This window comes from Ambystoma mexicanum, chromosome 2q (assembly GCF_040938575.1).
Source record: "Ambystoma mexicanum isolate Mex_15411 chromosome 2q, UKY_AmexF1_1, whole genome shotgun sequence".
NCBI classification, from domain to species: domain Eukaryota; kingdom Metazoa; phylum Chordata; class Amphibia; order Caudata; family Ambystomatidae; genus Ambystoma; species Ambystoma mexicanum.
Window position 1 is genome coordinate 686,639,698 of NC_090924.1, and position 26,447 is coordinate 686,666,144.

A 26,447-nucleotide genomic window follows, 5' to 3' on the forward strand; every position below is an offset into this window, starting at 1 on the left:
ACATTTTCGGAACAAGGCACACAATTATACAAGGCAGTTAAAGAGATTAATCCCAGCTCATATGGCAGCCAAGGACCCGGTACTGTTTGTGGTAGATGAAGAACTTTCCGCCAATATTTGGCCTCGAGTTTATTAAAAGCTGTAGTGGAGATGATAGAAATGGTTTCTAAACCATACAAGAGTGTTGGAATGACTTTTTGATTCCAGAATATTACTGCCGAATTGATTGAAAATTTCCCAAACCTGTGTAGGATCAGTCTGGTCTGCGAGATGGCGGAGATCAATTTATGCTGTATGGTTTCCCATTGTGGATTCTTCTTGGGTGAGCCACAAAATGGCAATACTAGATATGTATATTCTGTTGCAATTTCCACTTTAACATTCTTGATATTCCAGTATATATGTTGTGTCTTAGAGTTACTAGTGGAATATCTCAGAATTTGTGTTTTCTTGTGGTTGATTATCAACTCATTATCCAAGTACAGTGAGAGAGCAGACAATAATTTCTGTAGTCCTATCGGTGTCTTCCATATGAGCACTAGATGATCTGCATACCATAAAGCTTGGATGGGTAAGCCAGCCATTTTAGGTGAGTCAGAACAAATTACTTGAAGATGTGTTTAATATTTTGTATGAATAAATTAAATACGGCTGATACCAGTGTACACCCTTGTTTAAGACCCTTTGCAGTTGGTATCGGTGTTGAAAGCAAACCTGTCATGTTCAATCTGATTTGAATTGAAGTATCAGACTGTAGGGCATATATAATATCACACAAAGTTGGTGGACATTCAGCTAACATCAGTTTATTCATCAGTTTGACTCTGGAAACTGAGTCAAATGCTGAATGTAGGTCGATAAATGCAAAATATATAGGTCGCTTAGTAGCCTGGGCTTGGGCTTTGAGTGCACGTAAAGTTAGTACGTTTATTGACGTGCCCATTCCAGCAACAAAGCCCGATTGTTGTGGATCTCTCTGTTGGAACTTTTGAGTCCAGGCATTGAAGTCCCTCAAGACCAATTTTATGAATAGTTTCCCGGGTGCGTCGAGGAGGGCAATAGGATGATAGTTATTAGCTACCGAGTGATCGCCCTTTTTAAAAATAGGAACGATTAATGACTTGCGCCGAGACGCTGGGAATATGGTGGTTTTTAATATGTCCTGAAAAATACGGTCAGTATGACCTCCCATTGTGCTGAGTGTGCCTTGAACATGAAGTTGCTCAATCCATCCGGACCTGCCGCTCAGGATCTGTAGCTTTTCGGATTAATTAGCTACTATTTCGACATTGCAGTCCAGATTCCAAGACTGTACAGCTTTTTGCGTGTACTGGTAATTTTCAAAACTTTTATCCGCATATAGTTTGCTAAAGTGCTGGAGCCATTGAGATTCTGAAACTCCATTGACTTGTGCGGAGAGCTGTTGGTGTGAATTCAATGTGTTGAGAAAGTTCCATGTTTGGGCAGAGGTCTTGTTTTTTAGAGATTCGAGAAAACTCTCAATCTGCTTGGAAGGTATTTGTTTTCTTGTTTGTATCTAATTTTTGTATTTACATTTAGCTGTTTTATAGGGTCGTTCTTGTTCCCAGAGTGGTAGCAGTCGGATGATTATTCTTAGCTTTCTGTAATATGCTCTAACTATTTGTTATTCTTGATTGTAGGAATGTCGATGCTTTATTACGAGCGGGCCCAGGTTTCTATCAGGGATTGTATGCGCCTGGAGCAGCTGCACGTAGGAGACGGAGTAGTTAAGCGCTTGATACGTGGAAAGTTGTTTAAAAAGCGAGTGGAGGTCCATATCGGACCATTGAAACCGCATTTTTGCACTGTTAACGGTCAAGATCTGTTTTGACCAATCAAGGTGGATAGGTGGAACTGATTCCTCTTCAAGCCAGTATAGAGCAAGGAGTTGGTGATCACTATTATCTTGATGTATGACATCAAACCTAACTGCACAATTGCTTTTTGCTGGAGTGATGAAGAATGCGACGTGGAATACGGAGGTTTTGAATGGAGAATGGAGACCTACAACAGCCCAGTTGTGCCTGAAAGTATGGAAGAGCGAGAAATGCATGGACTTCACCCCTTTTCCACAATGGTTTCTCCGTGCGAAAAGTGCATGGCTCCTGGTGACTCATTGTGGTTCTCATATGAACCATTTCAAGAAAGTAGGATAACGTGCTAATCCTTCTTCACACTCCCATAGTTGCGTATACTGTAGTGGTGTTGGGAGGCTTTTGTTTGTGTCTATTTTCTCTCCCATACCTGCACCCTTCACCCATTGTCAGAGCTACAGAATATCTGCATTGCTTCCACACCCTATTCCTGCTCTTGTCCTCTCTCTCTGTACACTTCACCTGGGGCGGCCATGATGTTCCTTTCCATCCATCTCTATAGCTCCACAACCCCTTATGCAATCCCCACCATTCCTACGTCTTATGAAAGGCAATCTGCCCACCAGCACCACTGTGTCCTAGCCGATCTACCTCTATTCCCTCTCTCTTACTACCTTTTTCTCATTCTCATATTATTTTTAAAATGTTTTATTTTTGTTCAAAGCGTGGACCTAACTGGAGAGCAGCAGAGCGATGTACAGAGTGTAAAGTAGCCAGCATTTGGGCTGGCATATTTTAACAGTAGCACCGTATTGTGAGTTAAGGTCTGTGCGTTGGTATATGCATCCATTGGAATGAGTCCCTGTTCAAATATTGTTGGAAAAGCTATGTTTTGAGAGATTTGCAAAATTGGAGAATTGTGGGGGCATTTGAAGCCGACAATGGGATTCGAGTTCCACAGAGTGGGTGCATAACAAGAGAAGTTTTGTTTACGGGTCCTCTTTGTGGACCCCCGTCTGCCCCAGAGCTATTCAGTTGATCTCCATCTGTCTCTGGACGCCACTCCGCACCCTGGTCTGCACCGCTTTTGCCCCTTCTACCCTCTTGTATCCCATTTCCTCCTGATTCCCTTAAACCATCCCAAAAGGCTTTCATAACGACTTTGAACTCCATTTAAATCATCTCCAGGTCAGATGAGCTTAACCTAGTACACATCCACCAGATCTGCCCCTAACTCACCCATATCTCTGCTAAATCCCTGATCTCCAATCTGGTCCTCATCAGGCTTGACTGCTGCTCTTACCACTTCTGGGGACTCCACTTTTACTCCTTTACTCCCCTCAACAAAGTACTCATCTGCCCCGTTTTGACTTCCCTTGCTCTGTACCCACCTCCACCCATCGACTTAACCTGGACCAGTTCTCCATGCAGCACCAATCCCTCTCCAAATGAGTCCTTGGATAGATTTTCAAGCTAGAACCGACCGTCACTTAGCTCTATATTCCTTCATAGCACTGCTCGCACCCTGCAATCTCATGGCGTCTTCAAGCACTCTTATTTGCCCTCCACCCTGCGTTGCCTCCTGCCTCTATTTCTCCACACTCCTGGCTCCCCCTCGAATTAAACATTACCTCTCATCGGCGCTTCATGATCACCCTAAAAAGTGCCCCCAACCCTAAAAGGAGCCCCTGGAACCCGCAGTGAATGAATTCCTTTGCCCTTACATTTCTATCTTCCCTGTTCTCTACTTTATGTAGTTAACTGTTTGTGCATTCACGCACTATGTTTGCTGTGGAACGGGATGATGCTCTGTGGGTTTGATAGACTGGCTGGGCCAACTCGGCCCTTGAGGTCAATACATGAAGTACTACAAGTGCGTAATAATGGTGACATCAGTTGCTTATAAACTCTTAACGGTCTGGCATGAAGTGCTATATCATTATGAATGTGCACGGTATGAATAATTGAACTGTTAGATTGTTTTGTTTCAATCATATCCCACGTGTGTAAAGCACGTGCACATGTGATTGCTCCCCCTATATTGAATGATCCACAGTGCTTCCTGTTGACGTGCTATGTTATCATGAACAAAATGGTTTCCACCAAACACGTAAAGTGCTGAGTGTGCCCACCCACAGTTTTTGGTATTTAGTTCTCGTAAAAGGTCCCCGATTAAGGCTTCTGGAGACTAAAGTGCTCCATAACAATATAAGGGCTGTTCCTTTTTTTGGATCAACCTTCTCTTTGGGCGAATCGGCTCTACAATTAGACTGTGGCAAGAAAGCGTTGTAGGAGACATGTTTCTCCCCAACGCACCTATCCCATAGACCTATGGTCTGTATTCGGCTTAGCTGTAGAGGGCCAATCTGCACCTCGGTCTGCAATCCGGTCCTGGTCAGAGGGTGTCCGCGGAGTCCTGCTACCATAGGGGCATAATGAAGATGGGGGCAGCGTTCAGGACAGTGTCTACAGTCTGCCCAATGGGAATTAGCAGAGTGCAGCATCATAGGAAAGAGAATGACACCACTAGACATTGGGGGTTATTCCGAGTTTGGAGGTAGCCATGGTGCTATTAGGGTCCGGTGTCCCTGAATGGGGACTTAACGGGTCATTCCAACCTTGGAGGACCCGGTAAGTCCCCATTCAGAAAAACCATTCCCCATTCCCATTTGAGCCCCCAGAGGGCTCAATGTGAATGGGGAAGGAGCTAATAATGGGCCCGTTATTAGCTACAAGGTCCCTTAACGGGTCTCGCTAAGAACGGCTGGTCAGACCAGCCGTTCCTGGTGGGACCCGCTAAGGGACCTCGGAATATGGCGGTAGGGGGTTAACGGCACTGGCATCCTTACTGGTGCCGTTAACCCCCTACCGCCATACTCGGAATGGGGCCCATTGTGTGAGAATATAGGAATTGCAATGGAGAGGGCAGCGACTCCTGCGCCACTTATTTTCTAACATTGTTTTCCTCTTTAGAAAGACTACATTATCCCTTTGGCATGCCACGTTTTATCTTCACCTATATGAGAATCTCAATAAAGCAGTGTATTTAGAGGGAAAGTAATAGTATTTTGAATTTAGTAACTTTTGCACATGGTATGTCGCTGGTGCAAACCTCCCATTGACACTTGTTCCATAATAACTCCTTGGCCTCCTTTCTTTTTTGGCAGGCAAACGCGGACCCATCAGTAATAAGCTGTTTGCACACACTGTCGCGCCGAATCGCCATCGTTTTGCAGCACGAGGAGCGCCGCTGCCAGTACCTGACCCGAGAAGCCAAGCTCATTTTGGCCATTCAGGATGAAGTCTCTGCGATGTCCGAGAGTAAGTGTTGTGTTGTCTTCACTGCGATTAAAATGATGATCTGCCACACTGAGTTACTGCGCTAGATCTACAAAATCACAGAACCCGCTTGCCCGTATTTTGTAATTTGATCTTTTGGAATGTCCCCCGCATATATTAAAGGCAGTGCGGGGGACACCCCCACAACCACTGCTCCCCTGTTTGGTATTATGGGGAAAAGATCTAATCTACTATGCCGAATGCACACAGAACGTCTGGCAGTTGACAAACTAAGAGACTTGTCCAAATATTGAACAGGTTTACAGTCTAGAATAAATGACTACATCCTATTAGGAGTAATACGTAACAATATCCTGACTTTGTCTTCCTAGCAGGAATTGTTCCACTTTTGCAAATCAATTAACCTTGTTAGATAATTGCCAAGATTACTTCAACTCAACTGTTGTTTTCTTCCACCTGTGATTTGTTACGTTTTATGAATTCTGTTTGTAAAAATGTATTTTTTGTTTATATATACCTTCAACAAACTATGTTAGATTTTGAACTATGTTACATGATTTTGGTTGTTTTTAGGCTTTTCTTTCTCTTAATTCAAGTATATTAACATTGCATTTCAACTCTACTAGTGTACTCTCACTTTGTTGTTCCTTCAGTGACTTTTCAAGCACTAATCCAAGCCCTTCTCCTTCAGTACATCACTTTTTAAAACAATTATTAATGAAATTAATATTGTTCTAAAAATGGATTTTCTCTCTGTATGTTAATCACAGAACGTGCATTCGGCATTTTAGGTTCAATCTTTTCATTCATTACCTACTGCGCGACATTAGCTTCATTATCGTGGGTTCATTAAGAATCCATTAGGTCTCCTTTACTAAATTGATGCATTTTCCTTGTCCTTTGCGAAGAGGCCTGACGTTTACTTGATTAAAGGTCATGCACTTAGTTCTGAAGTTTGGGATTTCCATGTTTAGTGCGAGCTTGCACAGACTTTTCAGGAATGAGAAGACATCAAGTGGCCCTCGCATCCTCTGAGGAAGCGCTCATGGGCTGCCAGCAAGGCCATCGGCATGTTGCACAACATGGTGGTAGGCACAGTGGGATTTTGCAGACCTTTCATTAACAGGACTCCTTTTTCATGAGTAGGCCAAGTTCCAATAATCCCCATCTGCGATTTTTACCATGTCTAGGTTGTTTTTGGCTTCTAGCAGATTCACCTGGCTCTTTTAAGTTTGCAGCAGTCTGCTGACACGCTGCAGTTCAGATGCACTTGTTTGAGGGTTCATGCAGAAGAGGAAAGCTGCCATGTTGACAACTATAAAAGATTAAATGACGTTTTCAGTTTCCAGGGAATTGTTACGTGTTTGGATATATCAACAATGCCACCTCAAAGTCCTGGATCTACAATCAGTGGCTTTCCAGATGTTTTGGACTATAACTCCCATGAACCCTCAGCATTGACTATGATGGCTGGGGCTAATGGGATTTGCAGTCCAAAACATCTGGAGAGCCAAAGGTTGCAGGCCTAGGCTAGAGGGTGCCTGCTTGTCCACCGGTCATTGCACAGACACGCCTCACCTAACCAATCCAGGGAGTGTTTAGAAAACCTCTGCAATTGCCTATGATTTGTGTAATGCACATTATTAGGCATTATTTGTTTTCAGCTTTGTTTGTTCCTGCTTACATCTCCCCAAACTGGATAGTTGATAGTGTATCACTATTGAATTCTCCTTCAATGGATTATCAATATGCAAATGCTCTGCTCAGACTGCTGGTTTAGACCTGCATGCATTCCCCCATTAATGCATGGGCTGGAAAACTGACTACGGTAATGTAAAGTAAGTGGTCTTTTACAGCGCCCTTGTGCCTGTGATTGTCTCTACTGGTAGTGGGGAAAGGCAAATACAGAAAAAACAGTGGTATTGATGAATGCATGCCAGATGCACCTGTTGCCTGTGTATCGGTGTGCAGCCTGTTTGGGTGATGCATTACACTGGCATGGGTTAGCTGTATGGGCGAACCCAAGGTTGAGAAGGCAGTGATGGGTATGCTGGGGGTTTTGCTAGGAAGCAAAGAGTGGGAATATGTTGAGAAGGCTAGACCTTTTTGGTCTTTGATGTGTAATGATTTTTGGTGTAAGGGTGCAAGATATTAGTAGTGAGTGGTTAACGGGCAAGGAGAGAAGTGGAGAGGATGGGTGGGGTAAGGGTTCAGAGGCTTCCTAGGGTGTGGAGGTAAAGTCTTCCTTGGTTCCTGAGATAGTGGTCTGGTTGGGTGTCTTGCGGGAATAGGCTAATGTACTGTGGGGTATCCTGTGACTGCTCACCTGCAGTGGTTGATGAAATGAGTTTAATGCTCCAAATGCGTATTAAGCTTTTGATTAGTCAGTTATTGCACCTGTTCTTGACTGCAATTTTGATATGTCTCTTAAAGTGTCTGTTCGCCTTACGGTGAGGAGGGAAGGTACAACTGTGGTTCCTTAAGCATTACATAGCGCAGACTGGAATGTAGAGAGGATTTAGCTGATGAGCTAGGTGTGTTGCTGCCCGAGACGTTTCATAGGCATTGTATGTAAGTCTTCATTATTTCCCTGTGTATCTGGTGGTTCTCTTTCAAGTAGAGCTACTTGGGTATCGACCTGCAGCGCTTGCTGGACAGTAGAGAAAATCATCCTCCTTGTCATTTCCTGTTGGAATTGGGAACTAGAACTAGTGTGGCGTTACTGTGCTTCAGGGCTCTATATGGTGTTTGGTGCTGAACTTTTCTTGTGAAGGATTCCAGACTCTTTTCATGGATGCTGTAGTGTCTCTTGAAATGTATTCTTTTCTTGTCGGGACACAGTTGAGCATATGAAGTGCTGGGGTGATCTATTCAAAACTGTTCATTCGGACGAGTAGTGTTGCTGCTGCTTTTGGACTCTTTGTAGTTTTTGCATGCCTAGTCCGGTCTAGTTAGTACTAGTGATATCACAGCCTTGGTCCTGTGGGTAAATGAATAATGGAATGATGTAAAATGTGAAGCTGGAGAATAGAATTTCTGAAAAGGGCTCTCACTTGCAGTTTGATCGTGACACTACTGTCCACAGTGGTTCAGAGGTTCCTTGCCCAAGAGGATGGAACTGGGCATGGGCCCACATTGTCTGGCCAAAGGCCTGAAGTCGTATTTGAAGGGTCTGCAATTCAAAACATCAGTTTTGTTTTGGTAGGGTTGAGTTTTAACCTGTTTGCTGTCATCCATGTGTCCATCTGTGCAAGGCAAGCTTTTAGGACTGGATTGTTCATTGAGAAATTGTTTTTGAGTTTGTACAACATGTGCGTCATCTGTGGTGTTGTAGCAGGTAATGCCTGAGAGATTAATGATGTCTAGTAGGTGCATCTTGTAAATGTTGAAAAGGAGAGGTGGTAGTGTGGATTCTTGGGGCTACAGGTCAGGGGGAAAGGCTGCGATTCATATGGCTCCACAATGGTGGTTTCGGTTCTGCCAGTGTGGCAGTAGGGGATCCGTCATAGAGTGACTCCTTTTATTCCAATGGTTCTCAGTCGTCTAATAAGATTGTCATGGCTGATGGTTTCAAAAGCAGACTGGATATTCAGTGGTGAGTGGGCTTTCTGAGTTTTTTGTCAGTGTTGTGCTTTTGTGTGTCCCAGATAGAGCAGTGTGCCTGGGGGGGTTGAGGGGGTTTGCCCCCTTCCCAATATTCCCTCCTTTCGTTAATTCTACAGTAACCAATTCTGGCATAGTTCTGCGCTCCCACTCCCCACTTTCTACATCCACAAATGCCTTATTCCTTTTTACTGGCACCCATGCTCTCCATACTGATTGCAAACGTTCCCCCTACGCGTGTACTCTTCAGGTGAATAAGTCATGTAAATGCATCCCCTCTACCCCGCCAGGTCCACCTATACCTCTGTGTAATTTTCTGTGTCAGGGGGTGTGGAAATTATAGTTTGGTATAAAGGATCAACTTCATTCCCATACGGGATGGGACACATTTCATACTTCAGGCCACCCTGCAGGACATTGCTGTCATGATGCCTGCCCCCGGAAGACCAGACCAGGCCCAGCAGCCCTGGAAGCAGGCATCATGCCACTTGGAGCATGCCCAAAAGCCCCAGTTAGGGGCTGTTTGGGTGCAGTCCTGGCGCCAGGCTCATAAAGATAAAGTCAGTCCTGGCGCCATGGGCGCCAGGCTCATTATTGATAACTTACCTGAAGCAGACCATGCTGTATACTCACCTGAGGCAGACCATGCTGCATGAAGATTCAAGCCAAATGAGGCTTAGGAGGGACTATTTTACTGAAGGGACTATTTTGTTACTTGGGTGGGGCTGTGGAAGAATACTTACCTGGATCTTCTTCCAAGGCTATTTAAACCACGCCCGGACAGCCACACGTGCTTCACGTTATTCTGCTTGCTGCAGCGTAACGCTCACCGTGTTTTCAGCAGCTCCAGTCTTCAGCCACGCCCGCTTCAGTCCTGGGACTCCTGAAACAAGAAGAAAGAAGGATAAAGGTTAGAACAGGAGTTTTAACTTTAATCCTGACCTGAATCCTGATCCATTTCGCCACGGAACTGAAAGACAGAAGTCTTTGAAGCATTGCTTCGCATTCTTACGGCGCTGCGCTGAACTCACCTGCTTGGCAGTACTTCAGCATTCCATCACGCTCTCTCCATCTCGCGGCCGCCCTCCGACACCTAAGGAGACAAAGACAGCAAGGTGAGCAAGGGCCTCTCTAAGGCTATACAAGCTACCTCCAAGGACTTACCTGATTTACCACGGGGGTCTCACCTCATCTCGGGTCGGCACAGTCAACTCTGCTTCATCGCCGTACCCCGACCCCTAAGGGGAAAACCACAATAGGCTTACCTGAATCTTACTAGGTGCCATTTGGAAATCTTCGAGTGGATTAATCGGCAACCTGCAAGGAATCGGACAGAGTGAAGATCAGACATTTGAACTCTTATAAACAATTGGACTTTAGAGTCAATACTGGAACTCACCAATTCCTCTACGGCAGTGAAGTAACCGGTCCTCAACGCGCCCCTGCGGTCGACGCAGGATGGAGAGCTCATCCTTCCAAACCATCAGGTGAGACTAAGGAGGGGACATAAAGAGTGATCTGTGGGAAGACAACGGGAGTGGGGAAGGTGGGTTGACACTCAAATTCCACGGGTGGTTAATTCCTCTTCTCCTTTGCAGAAGAATATTCTTGCGAGCCAGACAAACTAGGCTGAGCGGGCCAGTCCAGTCAGTCATCTCGGCGCTACATGTCACGCTGGTGGAAAAAACAGCGGCCCAGTTCCGGTCGACGCCCCCGTGGGAACCAGGTGAGTGTAACAATTGGTCTGTACTTCAATGTGTTTTTTTTTTTTGCGAGGTGCTTTTAAACCCCCAATGGATACCATCATTCTTGCGCGATCAGGTGCCACAGTATCGAAGAATCAGCTGACACGTGCAGAAAATGACGAGGATAAATACAATGATGGGCATTAACATCTTCACGATTGCTCCTAGCCATGATGAGGCCCAGTTGAAAGTCATGCTTAGCCAATCATTGTCCTGAATTACTCCCTCCTTCTTCCTGCGAACACCTAACAGCTGCAATGATCTGGGATAGTGATGCATTTTCCGCATCTTCTGGCGGTACGAACGTGCAGCAGGAATCACCAACTTTTTTGCAAACCCCACCCTCCATTGCTGTCAACATATCGAGCAGATATCTCTTCTGCATTATCACAAGTCTTAGTGCTTGTAACTCAACCTTGATCATGTTGAACCCATTCTTTGTGTCATTTGCAAGCTGGACCAGTTCTCACCGTGCTGTCTGCAGCCATTTGGCATTGGCTGCAGCCTGCACCCCCGGCAAGAGTAAAGCATCAAAAAAGGATTCTTCTGAGCTGAAAGGCCAATATTCTTCTGGTATTTCAGCAAGCAAAGTGGAAGAGTCTTTAGAAATGTAATTCAATCTTTTCATTCTCTGCGGCTGCTGCAATTGTCCTTTTTCTAGCTGAATGTGGGGCTCTTACATAGGCACCGGGCTCTTATCTTTAGGTTGAACTGTGGGGCCACTTGGCCCCTCTGCAGGCAGCACTCCCCTTTTCAGGTGTTCTTTTGGGATACCAATAATGCTGGACGCAATGTGGCCAGCGAACAACAGCTCCTCCATTATGCTGGGAAGTGCAAGTAAGCTTGTTGGCCACAGATACAGTAGTAATCCATCCAGCCGCTGTTCCTTTCTTCATGTCTGTGACCAAGAGAGCCTTATTACAATGTTTGTTAATGCCAACAGAGACTGTGCCTTTGCTGCAGAAACAGGGCTTATATTCTTCTTCCTTGTGCACTTTTCCATCATCACAATCCATGTCAGTTTTGTGATATGCTTTATCAAGATTTGTGCACAGAAGTTGTCACTCGTGCTATTCTTTCTTTGCTGTAAGTTACCAGTCCTTTTTGGCTGCTACATCGGCAGCTGCATCCCCACTTCAGATTTAGTTTGTCCCGTGAGTATGGGCGGCGCACTTGATGACCGCCACAACAAATCGCTGTGATAACACTTCTATCAGCACAGTATGCTGTACTGGAGATCCATCCGGCCTCCTGAAACCCCTCCTCTTCCAAGGGGAGAGGCCTGTGTGTACCGTTGTTGTAACGTATGCTGAGTCGGAATATATTGTAACATGACACCCTTGTGATGCTCTGTGCTTCGATGTGCACCACAAGTTTGCCGCTTGTGCGGAATAGTGTGTAGATAACCTCAATCTCTGTTATAATATTCCTAGATCAAATGAGCTCTGCTCCTTTTTTCGAAAGTTTACTCGATCTTGAACTGCACCAATTGATCCACGGTCCTACTCCTAGTCTGGGCAACACTCTTAACCTGATTTTCCTGAAAGATTCTTTGCTGAGTCTGGATACCATAGAACCAGTGGTATGGTCTGACCATTACCTGGTAACCTGTGTATTTAAGTCTCTTAGCCCCTCGATTAAGATCTTGCCACCAAAAATGCTGCTGCGCTCATGGCGCTTGGTCGATACTAAAGAGCTTAGTGTCCAAATAATTAACAAATGTGACTCTTCGAGGCCTTCCGTCTCTGCGTTCGCTGTCTCAGTTAATTCAGGAATCTGCAGATATCTGTCCTCCTCTGAAACTGGTACAAGGTCGTAGGCTACCCTCCCAACCTCGATTCTCTGAACAACTTAAAACTGCCCGTCTGAAGTTAAGACAGACTGAGCATAAATGGTGAAAGAACTACGATCCTGATCTTGGAGATTCTTATAAAGCCTGTCTCTTCATCTACCTGGCAGACATTAAAACTGCCAAAGCTACTTTTGTCTCCCATAAGATTGAAACAGCACTGTGCCAACCCAAAACTCTCTTTTCTGTTGTTAAATCTTTACATCCTCAGAAGCCCCTACCTCTAGGGTCACACCTACCCAAAAACTGTGCGATAACCTGTCCCTTTTCTTTATCAATAAAATAGAGGTCATTATATTGCTAAAGCTACATCGGCTTCTGATGCCAGTAAGGCACCATTTGTCCCGACCTCTGATAAATCTGCTATTTGGTCGACTTTCCCTCTCTTCACCGAGGTTGAAGTCCTATCAGCTATTGAAAGAATTAAATCTTCCTCTCCCGCGGACGCTATTCCTATGGAGATTCTGAAGAAAATCGCTCCTGATCTTCTGGTAGCCCTCACATCAGCTGTAAATGACTCCTGCCAATCAGGCTTTGTCCCCCCTGAGCTGAAATTGGCTAGGGTTGTACCTCTTTTGAAGAAGCCCACGCTTCATCCCACAGTTCCTGCTAATTTCCACCCTATCTCTTTGCTCCCTTTTGTTTCTAAACTTTTGGAATCATTAATTGCTCCCGTATTATCCTCTTTTCTGGAATCTACTTATATCCTTAATCCAGCTCAGGCAGGTTTCAGACCAGGCAGAGGCACTGAGAGTGTGTCTGTGTCAGTACAGGATGGTATGTCCAGACCGGTTGACTCAGGAGGGGTTGGAGCCCTGATTCTATTAGATCTTTCAGCAGCGTTTGATACTGTCAACCACCCCATCCTGTTGTCCTGCCTGGCCCAGATTGGAATATCTGGCCAGGTTCTCGCCTGGTTCACCTCTTTCCTGTAGGACTGCACACAGACCCTTGCCAAGCCTCCTTTCCTTTCCCGATCCTGCTCTCTCACTTGTGGTGTCCCTCAGGAGTCATCTCTGTCCACGATCTTGTTTAATATTTACATCTGGGCTCTGGAGTGCCTCATCTGCGCCCACAGCCTCAACTGTTATTCGTATGCCGACGACGCCCAAATCCTGATCCGGCTAGATCAGGATTAGGTGGCGTGTCGGCGTGCCTTCATGACTGTTTGAGGGCCGTGGGCGACTGGATGGACCACAACTGGCTCAAGCTTAACGGGGATAAGACTGAGGTGTTGGTGGTGGGATGTCACCCTAATCCCTCAGTGTGGGTGTCTGCCTTCTGGCCCTCCACTCTAGGTCCCCTTCCTTGCCCATTCAGCAAGGTAAAAAATCTTGGGGTTATTCTCTCTGACTCTCTCTCCATGACGAACCAAGTTGCGGCTGTGTGTCAAGCAGGCCACTATCAACTTAAGATCTTGAAGAAGGTCCTCCCTATGATTCCTGAACCTCTTTGTCCTCCGATAGTTGCTGCACTGGTCCTATCTCGCTTGGATTATTGTAACTCTCTATACCTGGCCCAGCCGATCGGCCTGATACAACGGTTACAGAACCTGGCAGCTAGGCTGGCTACGGGCATCCCATATGGAGCTCATATTTTCCTGGTGCTGCGTTTGCCTCACTGGCTGCCGGTAAACAAGCATATCCGTTTTAAAGCTATGTGCATTGTCCACAGGGCTATTCACGGCCAGGGGGCTGAGTTTCTGCAGGCTAAATTTCTGCGTTACCACCCTGCACGAGATCTTCGCTCTTCCACCGCTGATCTCCTGGTCGTTCCAATGTTTCGGCATACCAGGATAGGTGGTCGGGCCTTTTCCATAGTTGCGGCTAACCTATGGAACGGCCTGCCCTCTGAAATAAGGAAAATGTCTAATCATCTAGCTTTTAGAAGAGCACTTAAAACAACCCTTTTATGGGCCTCTCACTATGGCTTCAACACTGATTGGTCTGATTTCCCTCTTTAGCGCCATGATGCCTTCGGGCGGCCGCGCGCTATATAAATGAATATAACATAACATAACATCTGCATCTTTGCTCTACTTCCCATACCCTTCTTCACAACATCTCTTTTTTTCACCACTGCCATCAGGCCAGCTCTGTTCCTTAACCTGCCTCCTGGCCATATACCTTCTACTTGAGGGAGAGGGGGTATTTTCTGCCGCCTCTTCACCCCTCCCTTCATCTTCACTCGGGTCCTCTGTGAACGTGTCAGCATCCCTTCCCTTCACATTTTCTCCCAACACCCTAATCTCCTCTCCCAAGACAATCCACCCACCTAGGCTGTTTTCCTTCTCGACCCCTACACGTTTTATACCTTCAACGTCTTGAGAAATATTGCCTGACTTCCACTCTCCTGCCCCTGTTCCTAATGCACTTGTATCCCTTCCTGTTTCTGGGGATGTCTGTAACCTCTGTAGTTCTGCTAACAAACTTGTCAACCTATTCTGAAACTCCCTAGACCTGTACTCAAGTCGATGCTAGTGCTTCAGGTGGTTGGGTATACGGAGGTGGGGGAGCGGTAGCCTGTAATGTTGCTGACACTGCGGGGGACCCTACTGTTGCGGGAGGAGTCCCTACCACTACAGGCACATAGCTTGGATTAGTGTACCCTTCTGCGGGATATGGTTTCAAGGTATAATCGATTGGTCCCTACCTGCGCCCCACCTTCCCCTTCTCCCATCCCACACTTTTCACTTCTCTGCACTCCCGCTCCATTACCTTGATCCTCTGTATCTTCGAACATACGCCAAAGATCTCTTTTCTCTTCTATAAATGCTTCCCCTTCTACTTTGCTATTAAAAATGTGGACGTGTGTTCCAAAATACTCTTGTTGTACAAGCCCTGCCCTGGCCAAGGGCAGGGCATCCCTCCTCCCCCTGTCTCCACGATCCACTGCTTATGAAATTTCTCCCTCCTGTCACAATACAGTGGCAAGTCCTTGTACATGTATTCTATCGGTGATCCTCCACCCATGCTTAATAACGTCTATTTCTCTTACAAGAGTCTACTCGCATGTGCGTGTTCACCCAGACTCCTCCTTCACGGGGTTCCAACACTGGCCTACACTCTCCTCAGAGGCACGCACCACTTCAAAGAGCAGAGAGGACTTTTCTTAAAACTTAAAATGGCGCCTACTAGACACTCGGAACACATGTTTTTACAGGGCCAGTCGCTGTAGGTGGGCGTTGCTCCTTCTGGAGAAGCGGCCTGGAAGCCTCCGCAGGTATGGAGGGCTGATGGGATCACGGTGGCATCCCCAATTGAAAGTAAGCCCCTAAATGCATCAGAATGCAACCCGCTAGGGAAGAAAGGCCCAAGTCGATCTTGTAAGGATAACAAGTTTTAATCTCATGTGCAGCTGAGAGCAACAGCAAAGAATTCTGCTGCCAAGACCGTCCTGCCAAAGAAAGGTACAAGCAGAAGCTCTTAAAGCAAAATATTGTCATAAATGATGCAATACATACAGTGAAAACCTGCGCGGCTGATTGGATGTACCCAATACAGGTGCTGCCTTTATCCATATGGGATGGCAGTTTATTGGTCCCAGTCCAGTCCGTCGTCTTCCATCACATGGGCGCTGTGAGGCTCATCTTCTTCTCACATTGAAGGTCAGACAACAAATTAATTATACTCTACTATACAGCTTGTTGCTCACTCATACAATGCACTTGGAAGGCTTCAAAACAGACACACAGGAGGTCAAGGGGCACTCAAACCTTCACCCACACATTTCACTCACTCCCTCTGCACCATCCGTCTCCAAGGTCTCTGCCCTCGTTTGAACTATAATTTATCCCTCCCAGCACCTCGCAATACAAATCACATAATTGTTGCTACAACAATACTTCCTGTCCATCCTCTTTGAACATTTCAGGACTTGTTACTTTGGGGTTAATGGCCAAAAAGCACCTGCTGTCATGGAATTCAGGGACCTTGGGGTTCAGTCAGTTATATGGGCTATAACTCATCACCCAGGAATGGGACCGGTCATGCTTTGGCCAAAGTGAGATAAAATACATACCAGGCGGGGCTGCCCCATTCGCAACACCCGCAATGTCTAAAACCATCCTATGTCTCGTCAAGAAGTTTGTGTGGTGAATCCTACGGATCCGGGCCTAAAGTCTCCTCTCAGGTGGCCAGGGAAAGGCATCCACTTCCTGATCCTGACCTTGGGTTTGTCCTCTATGGGAGGATCACCTGGGAGGAGACGAGGCTCAGGGTGGTGAGTGGATTCTGTGGGATGAGATGCAGTATTTTCCCCTAAAAGGGAAGAACCTTTTACAAGCACCAAAGCATGTAATGGCTTATTGTCGTTATGATTTGTCTAATCCACCTATTGAACATCTTGATGTGGGTAAACCTAATGGGAAATTCCTAAACACCTTGGGAAAGGAAAACCCATCTGAGACTTATAAAGTTAGAAACCTGATGTATCCTGCCTCCTGCAGGATCTACCCAGGGCCAGAAACACACAAGGAGCAGGAACCAGGCTGACCCAGGTAGGTGAGAAAGGAAACACGCTTTATTCTCTTGGTTACAGGTTCAGTATAGAATATAGGAGAGAGAGATCATCAGTAGCTTCTTCCCTGGTTCCCTGCCCAGCTCCAAGTCCCTAACCGTCTCTCCTGGTATCCCCAGGTGCCCCAACACTCCAAGCTCCCCTAGCATTCCAACACAGCTCTTACACTGACTCAGACCCATTCATACATATGCAGGATACAACACACCCCCCCCTTTTACAATCAAAAGAAAACGCACAAACTCACAACCATGATAGGACTAACAACCACAACATTTCTACTACTCCTTCCACCCTGGCCTGCCACACCGGGGTCTCGGTGCTGCCACCACCAAGCACAACCTTGCCACAATGGACGAACAAAAAACAAAACTACAAACCAAAACCCACCAAACAAAACACCTTCCGCCAGGCCTGCCACTCCTGGCCTCAAGTCTGCCACACTTGAGCACAAACCCAACACCCTGACAGAGGCTAACTCACCTGCCAAAATAGTGTAGCCACAAATCTAGAAAACTTACACAAAGGCCAAAACAGATAGTCCTAAACATGCCAACAATGATCACATGCACTCTAAAAAATATCCCAACAACCATGCCTCATCCTCCTCCCCTAAAGAAAACATGAAAAAGGAATGGAAAATCTAGAAAAGAGACATACGACACAAAGATCACAAAAATACAACACGCAACCACAATAGGAAAAGGTGTGGCGTGAAAATATGCATAGCAAAAAGGGCTATGTTAGGATGAAAAACAACAGACCACTACTAAGATGGGAAATAGTAGTGCAGTGCAAATATCCAGATTTTGCACACCCAAAAATCAGACACACCTCAAAAGATTGAAGAAATAATGGTGTGATCTGAAAACTCAGAATTAAAACATTTTAATAACTTAAACTGAACAAAGCCCAGTAACCCATGCCAGTGTAGGGACCCTAATGATCCAATTATCCACTACAACTCCACAAAATAACCACTGGCCTACCACCTGTGTGCCCTCCACTACAATTCAAAACCAACATTTGAAACTGGCGTGCAAAAACAACAAAGTACCTCCTCCCGTATGCACCGCCTGGCACTACAGAAACAAAGAGAACAAACTTTGCTCCTAACTAAGACTCGAACCTTAACATAGAGGAAAAGAATTGTCAAGCGATAACATTCAACGCAGACAATTAACTACTACTCTGAGGACCTAAGTCCCCAGATTTCATGCGCATAATCTGCGATGAAAACTGACTACTCTACTGTGTCCATCCTCCTTAAAAAAAAAAAAACGTGGGGTTCCTCCTGAAGGTTTTATCTACACTGGTAAACACACCTGGCCAGTATGTGTGAACCTAAACCCCATTGGATGCCTGTAACTCCTAGTAAATATACTCCCATTTGGGCAACTACTCCACTACGAACGTGTACACACCCAACACGTCGTCATCCACAAGCGTGCAACCCCATGCACGTGCAACTCCAAGCACGCACACCTACTACACATACACGATTACCACACACAAATACACTGCTGCAGAACCAGCTGCCTCCTGTGCGCACCTTTGCGTCACTTACTAAACTCCACTTGCACACACATACACAATCTTCAATTCACATTCATACCATAACTTCAATATATGTAATACACACACATAAATATTGCATTTCTAAATTTTTGCATTTCCTAAAATTTGCCTTTTTCAAAGTGCACCTCTCATTACGTATAAGATTATCATAATACCCCAACAACATATAATGTGCATTTTCTACAATAATTCGAGCAATTGTACATAAATACTTCAAAAATTGTGTGTATCGTGCTTCAATTTCAGTTAAAGTGCCTATTTGTGTTACCAAAGTCCTCTGCAACAAAAGAAAAATCTCATCCGTATGAAAAGAAAATTTTGCTTCACAATATCTCCAATTGTGCCTATCTAAAACAGAGCAAATCGTACTGATTGCATTTCCTTTATACAGTGCCTATAAAACTCACACTGTACTTAACAGCCCATGCATGTCACATCATTCATCTCCAATAATCCGTAAACTCAAACACAATGCCAGTGTTCCGCAATAACCCCACAAAATAGCTTAAAATGCATCATTTGTATTTCAGCATCAAATGTTCATTTTATACTGAACATTTTCTCCCAGAATTAAACGTGTCAGTTTAAACAAAACATTATACATGTTGCTCCACAACTCAAATGCTGCCTCCACAATGCTGCAGAAACAGTAATTCGACCGCAGGTGTCAGTATACTATGAGACCAACCCGTGGCTCAGTATTGGTGTCACTACAATAATATGCAACTCCTTTGCTCGTGCGCCGTAACTCTGCGGTCACATATACAAATGTACCTCACTCTCCATTTGGGCATCTGGTAACATCCACTTGTCAGCACCTTGATATAGACCCTTGAGAAATCCTCCGTTCAGTGCTGCCATAATTAGATAATCCACACAAAACTAAAAACCACCACTGCAATCCGTTACTTGTTTTTGAATGTTCTGTACTAGTGCAGTCCATAATACGTGTCTTCGAGCAGCCGGTGCTGACTTAATTTATTCACTCCAACATTCCATATTGAAGCAGATGCTCTTCAATTCCGCAAACATCATCATGTTTGCACACGTTTTGAAAGCCTTTCCTCAAAAGCGGCCTTCTTCACATCGCAGACTCCAGAGCTTCGCCAGCAACAATGGAGGGCAGACTACATGCGTTCCAGCTCAACGGCAGAGCTGGAACGCAGGGGTTCAACTGGGTGCGCGCCAACCAGGACCCCGTACGACCCTCCTGGACTGCCCAAACATTATTATTTTTTTTATTTTTTTGATTCCACTCACAATATCCTGTCGTTGGAGTGCAAGTCCCAGGATCCTCTTCTCTGCATGAGTGCGACGGCGCTCAGCTCTATTTAATGCACAGTTCAGTTTTGGCAGATTCTGGCAATCTCTTCCTGGCACTTTAGTCTCCTTCCTGTTGCTTTGGCACGGCTCTTGGCTATTCTTTATGTCCCATGGGTGGGCTCACAAGCTCCTCGTCTTGTCCTGATGCCACAGCCAGCCGTTTCCCTCAATGGCACCAACTCCACATTAAATTCTACCAGCTCACCAATTTCGACGCTGCTTGATGCTGGTAATGGGCATTTCTCCAGCAAACCTTCACTCTCCCAGCTTTCTCCAAAGTTCACTTCGCTAACATCCTCGTCGCCAAAATGATGTATCCTGCCTCCTGCAGGATCTACCCAGGGCCAGAAACACACAAGGAGCAGGAACCAGGCTGACCCAGGTAGGTGAGAAAGGAAACACGCTTTATTCTCTTGGTTACAGGTTCAGTGTAGAATATAGGAGAGAGAGATCATCAGTAGCTTCTTCCCTGGTTCAATGCCCAGCTCCAAGTCCCTAACAGTCTCTCCTGGAATCCCCAGGTGCACCAACACTCCAAGCTCCCCTAGCATTCCAACACAGCTCTTACACTGACTCAGACCCATTCATACATATGCAGGATACAACAAAACCATTCTAACTCCCAGAGGTACAGTGAAAGAAAATCTGTAAATAATGGCTAAAATGAACTGCCTTCCCCTTTTCAGGTGGACTTGTTGTTGGGGTCTTCAAGTCCCATAATTCCCTATGTACTGGGATGAGGAAGAGAGCTCCAGAGCAATGTTGTGGGAGTAGTCAGTTTGTTGAGACAAATGACCAACACCTGAGACAGAGAGGCAAAAGAAGCCTCTCTGCCTCTTTTAAGGCAGAGAGGCTTAAAAGGCCCCCTCAGGTGCAGTCCATTATGTGGAGATGGAGGCGGAGTTAGAGCCAAAGCAGTAGTAGCAGCAGAAGCTGGGCACTTTGTTGGCAATCCATGCAGAAGTTGGAGGAAAGAAGTGGCGCCAGGACCTCTGAACAGCAGATTCCTGCTGTCAGTCCTGAGACGGTCCTTTTCCCCATGAATCTGAAGTGCAGAGGTTGCGCAGCAGGAAGTGTGCAGGAGATCATTACTGGGAGCTGGTGTGCAGCCGAGGGTTACAGGAGCAAGCCGAGCTCTGTGACTGCATGGCGGGAATGAAGACAAGTTCAACGAGGAAGTGTGTCCGTTCAAAGGGAACCAAAGCAGTGGAAGTTCTGCAGCACACGAAGGGATCAAAGACAGAAGCGGTTGAGTGGTACCGAGCATTCTAATCCCTTGCGCGAACAAAGGTGGGCAACTGTAGCAAAGGGGAATCACTCACGTATGAGTGAACTTGCTGTTAACCCAACCGTTAATTGTCGTAAAATGAAATGCAACAAAAGTTGTACTCGCGTATGAGTAAAAAACGGAGAAAACCTGACTGTTGATTGTTGAACAACGAAGATAACAGAAGTAGCACTTGCGTACAAGTGAAATAGTCGGAGTAGCACTAATTGAATATTAAACTACAGAAACCAGCTGAAATACTAATCGTGTGTGCCTAAAAATTATTCTGAAAGTGAAGGTTAACTGAAGGGTCATTTGTAAAGTAGCAGAAAACATTGTAACACCAAGTTTAAGTGATTGAACTTTAAACTGTGAGTTCCAGGGAACAAACACGCATTGCCCAAATCCAAAAGTGGTGCAAGCCTTTTGCAGAACCAAAAGAGACCAACAATAAGCTATACCACTAAACCTATGTGACCAGCAGGAAGAGAAGGGGTGGATGCACTGTCTTAGAGGGGTGACGCTTGTTGATTGTGATTGTTCCATATAATTTAAACTGATGTAAAAACTCATTGCCAAAGCCATAAGGAGGAAAGGTAGAATCGCATCCTTAAGGGCATTTTGGCTATTGGTGTTGCAGAAAGACAAAAGTGGCAAAGAGCGTACACTTCTGGAACGTGAATGTTCAGAAGAGGAGTGATTTGCTTACATGAAGATGTTGACAAACACTGATGTGAATCTGGTCTTTTCTGAAAAGTAGTTGAAAGTCACAAAATTGCGAACTACTGAAGCTGTGGTAAAGTTGTGGTTGTCGGTAGATTTTTATCTTCAGAAGCACTGTTGATTGCAGGCGAGTAGACTTGCACAGTGAATCCTTGTATAAGTGAGCTTGGTGTGACAGTAAACCAGATGAAAGTAGAAGTGCTGTGAAGTAATCCTGACAAAAATACCATTTGTGATTCATGGTGTTAAAAGCAGAGCTGAGAAGTGCTAACATTAAGAAGCTTTGTTTCTTTAAATCTTATCAGAAGCGTGTGTTTCTTTGAATCTTCCAAGAAGCTCCGCTGCTTCTTTGAATCTTACAAGAAATTGTGTCCCTTTGAACCTTACAAGAAGTTGTGTTTTCTTTGACATTTTCACGTTCTAACAAATCATCCTGACCAAGAATATCATTGATGCCATATGATGAAGTGGACATCAGTTTTCAAGGAAGAAGAGAAATCTTTCCTTGGTTGAACATTGGATTAACAGAACTTTCTTTTGACTGTGTTGGAACTTTGTTGCTTCTTGTTTCTTTTTGTTGAACATTGGAACTGAATACAGCTTAAAACCTGGGAAGGGAAGTTCCCCCAGTTTATGAAAAGAGACTGTGAAAACATTATAAATACAATTGATCATGTTGTGAATTGCCATACATTTTCTTGTGTATTTATGTACAAGTGTGAGGGCCAGATGTCTTATTTTAGAGTTTCTTTTAGTTTATTTTAGGCAGGGAAATCCTCATCAGGGTGTAGGGATAGTGTGGCGTTCACTGAACCTTTTGATTTAATAAAATGACATATGTTGAGAAATCATCTGAACGTTGTCTGCCTCACATTTCTGAACCTTCACAGTTGTCTCAGTGAAATCCCCTGGTCGACGTCCATTAATTTTCCAGTGCTTTTCCGGTGAGCAGAGTGTAAGAGATGGGAGGTAGCCTGCAAGGTGATTTGAGCCAACTGTTGATTGTTTTCAGAGGTTATCTCACATATGCAGACTTCAAAGGGGATGGGACTCTCCCAGCAGTGATTGAGTTGTTGAGAAAGAATGAGCTGGCAGGCATCATTGCTGGATGGTTTGCAATAGTTTTATACAAATTTGGGAAGCGACTCATCCAGCAATCAAGCTGGTTTGAAAGAGTCAATGGTGGCAAGTAGGCCCTGTATAGAGAAGAGGTGGAAGGAAATTAGAGAAGAGGTGGTTAAGGCTTGGGATGCTGCCCCATTCGTACGGAAAGGCTGCAGCTCATCCGTTACTACCCATGGGTTCTTGTATTTTAAGTACCTTTTTGCTGAAATGTACGGCAATCTAAACCAAGTTCTTGTGTTGGATCGGGAGTTGTGTTGCGTGCCGATGGGTCTTTGAATTTCTGAATGATCGTAAGCATTTCCTTTTGGCTGTGTTGTGCCAATTCTATGCATCAGGAGTAGTGCGCTTTGTTGGCTCTGATAATTCTGACCTATATTATACGTAGCTATAGCTGGTAGGCAAATGTATCTAATTACATGTTGTTTTCCCTACAAATCTTCTCCAGTTTAGAGGTGATAACTTGACAGGAATGCATGCACACAAAATAGCTTGCCTTTTTACACAATCCCACACATAGAGACAAAAAAATTGAAGAAAACTTGATTGCGAATATTCCAAGAATTCACTCAATTACCAATTTATTCATAGTCCCCATTCAGCACCACAGCGAAGCCCTAAACGCCGTTGAATTTCTACTCGCTGCTATTACAGTTTACTCCATGTGTCTCTTGTTTACAGTTGGGCATTATACAAGGAAGCAAGCACACTGCAAGTCTTTGCACCATCTGTGTATTGTGCACCCATTTGTGATTCGGTAACTTTGAGTTCAGGTGCTTTTGTTTCTTTTTGATACAGCTTTAAAGTGAGTTTGCTATTGTAATGTGACAGATTGAAGTTGGCGGAAATGGCAGAATCTCGTCTGGACATTCTAAGCAATCTACATTCCAAGATCGAAATAAGTGAAGTTTGGATTATGCTGTAGGAATTGCCTATGTAGGAACACATTATTCACAAACATTAAGCTTTTACTTGGACCTTAATATCACCTCAAGTTGTTTTGTCCATTCTAAAATCATGATCACCCAGGACGTCTGCAACAGTCAAGAGTCAGTTAAGAACTAGGCTTGTTTTCTATGGGTATCTGTCATTATGTTCCTTAAAATTGTTTACATGTAGAGCATGCGACCTGGGAATTGTGGAGGACAAGAACATCCAGGCCCCAGCATCACATACTTTTTTTGCGGGCCTGGTAATGCACCTGCTGTTGATGGTGCTTTCTGTGGCAATCTGGACAATTCGTCACTTTTGTCCAGAGTGGATCCCACCCCCTTTGAGGCTAGGGAGATGAGCCCCCTATGCAAGACCCTCCATACGTTTCTTCTGGGCAAGTGTGACCTCACTGAGAGTGACTCTCTTGGAGTTGAGGACTCCCATTCCAGAGCAGAACTACCAGTCTAAACCACCTTGTCTGCATATATGGATGTGGAAAAGACTGTACTACCTCCTGCAAAGACTATGTTCTGCAAAGATCCTTCTTTACATGTATTGGCTACAGGAAATGCTGAACACAGCCTGAACACAATGGTCAGTGAAGGAGGACACTGTTCTGTTTATTCCTGTGAGGTGAAAAAGAGAGGAGTCTCTGCAATATTGACATCCTGGAGGGGTGGCGCATGCTGGATCCCAGAGCCAGTGGCAGTGATGAGGGTGAGCAAGCCTACGAGCCGTAGCCTGAGAGTTGGGTGTTCTACCCAGCCGAGGAGCCGAGGTTGGTGAGAGAGCAGAGACAGGAATCCCCACATCTCGTCTGGTGGTGTGATGTTGCATGAGCTCTGGTGGGCCTGTAGGCCGGTAACTGATGCTGAGACCAGATTGTAGGAGGTAGCCTGAGTCCCCAAGCTCCTCAAACATCGAACCATAGCTACAGAGACAAGTAGCTGTGGGGAAAGTCGGCGAGGTTACGGGAGCCTGAGAAACCAGCGTGTGCAAATACCTTATGAAAGGCGGATTGAGGAAGAGATATGGACACTTTGAATTAAGGCTGAGAAAGCAACAGAAGGTACAGAACTCTGATAAGACAGGGTGGACAACCACCCTATTTGAAACAACTTGGGTGAAAGAAAATAACTTGTAGAAGGATAACAGGACTTTGGGGGGAACCCCAACACCTCGAAGGAGAACGTCCTTTTTTGTTTCTTTATAAGAAATCGTGGAGGAATGGAACTTTTCACAAGAGACAGTTTTCCTTATTAGCAGAAGAATGTGAAAGCCATACCTTGATACAAAGACTGGTAAGAAAATCCTGCTGTGGAAAAAGGAACATTGAAACCCAAGAACAAACCAAGTATAAATTGAGCCAGGCTATTGTATAAAGCCTCCCCTTTCCTGTTGAGTTGGATGTCTTCTAAAGTGGTAGGGATGGTTAGTTGGATAGGATTGGGACTGAAGAACCTTATTTTTTACTTTAAAGTACACCCCTCATTTTTGCTTTACTGGGTAGGGAACTACCCTCTTGGCGATGGGGCTAGTTAAGCATTTTGTTTCTTTTATTTTTAAAACTCATTGAAAATTACCTCTAATAGTCCAAGTCCTTCTTGTGGTTCACCGTTTTGCGGAATTAAGGCTCGGACACAATGGTGGCATATTTTTGGGTACAAACCTTTATTGATCAAGAAAGGATTGGAAAAATGCCGCTCTATCCCTAAAGCTGAGAGGGGTTTCCCTGCCTCAAAGAAAACAAGTGAAATTATTAGGATGTCCACAATTAAAAAGTCTATCACTGTTGTGTCTTAAAACCCTTCCTCTGACCATAACGCTAATAACTTAAATCAACTGTGCAAGGATGATCTCATTCCAAAGTTAAGTGTTCATGGAAGTTCCAAAAGAAAAATTCCCAGTCTCTCGGCTAATCAAAACTGATGAAATAAACAATGTTCACAAATGTAACACTCCAATGCTAGGGTTGTGCTTCTTTCCCCTAAACTTCTTCTTGTTCTACTTTCCTTCTTTTTGGGCTCTTAAGCCCTGTATCCTCTTAGGTAAATGTCACTGAGCAATTCACAAGGATATGCTTCTCGGATTCACAGTTTTTTATCCCACCAACATGGCACACTTCCCTACCAAGCATAGGATTCCTTTTTCAGTTACATGGTTCGTGACCCACTTATTCTCCGACTCTCATTAATTGGTCCTCTTCATTTCCAGGGTTTTTGGCCCTCTTAGTTCCAACCTCTCATGTGGGTGCGGGTCCCAGACTGGCAATATTCTGAACGGCTTGGTTTACTCTCCTGCCAAGCAGTTGTCCTCTCATGGACTGTCTCTCTTTCTCTCACAGGGTCTGTGATGAATTTGGCAATGTTGTCTCTCCTTTGCCGGGGGAAAGTCTCTCCTCATTTGGTCAGGGAAAGGCATAAGCTACCTGATCCCGGCCGTGGGGGTGGCTATCTGAGGGAAGACTACATGGGGGAGACCACCCTCATGGGGTTGGAAGGACGTCACCAGGTGAAACATGGTGTCCCCCTTTCACCTTTAACACTGACTACCCCTCCACATGCGCTAATCATAATTTTGCCTGTCCTTTTAAGACTCCGAAAAGGTTTCATTCTGGAATTGGTGAACCCTGTATAGTTAACAGGAGGAAA

General features: G+C 45.0%; 1 protein-coding gene across 4 annotated transcripts in view; it reads left to right on the plus strand.

Moving 5' to 3' along the window:
- Positions 1-26,447, plus strand: part of NPRL3 (NPR3 like, GATOR1 complex subunit) — a 649,409-nt gene that overhangs the window by 171,764 nt on the left and 451,198 nt on the right. For all 4 annotated transcript variants that reach the window (XM_069647897.1, XM_069647894.1, XM_069647896.1 and 1 more), the window contains one exon: positions 5,003-5,156. In XM_069647897.1, the coding sequence (XP_069503998.1) occupies positions 5,003-5,156 (154 nt within the window). The remainder of the gene's footprint in view (positions 1-5,002; positions 5,157-26,447) is intronic.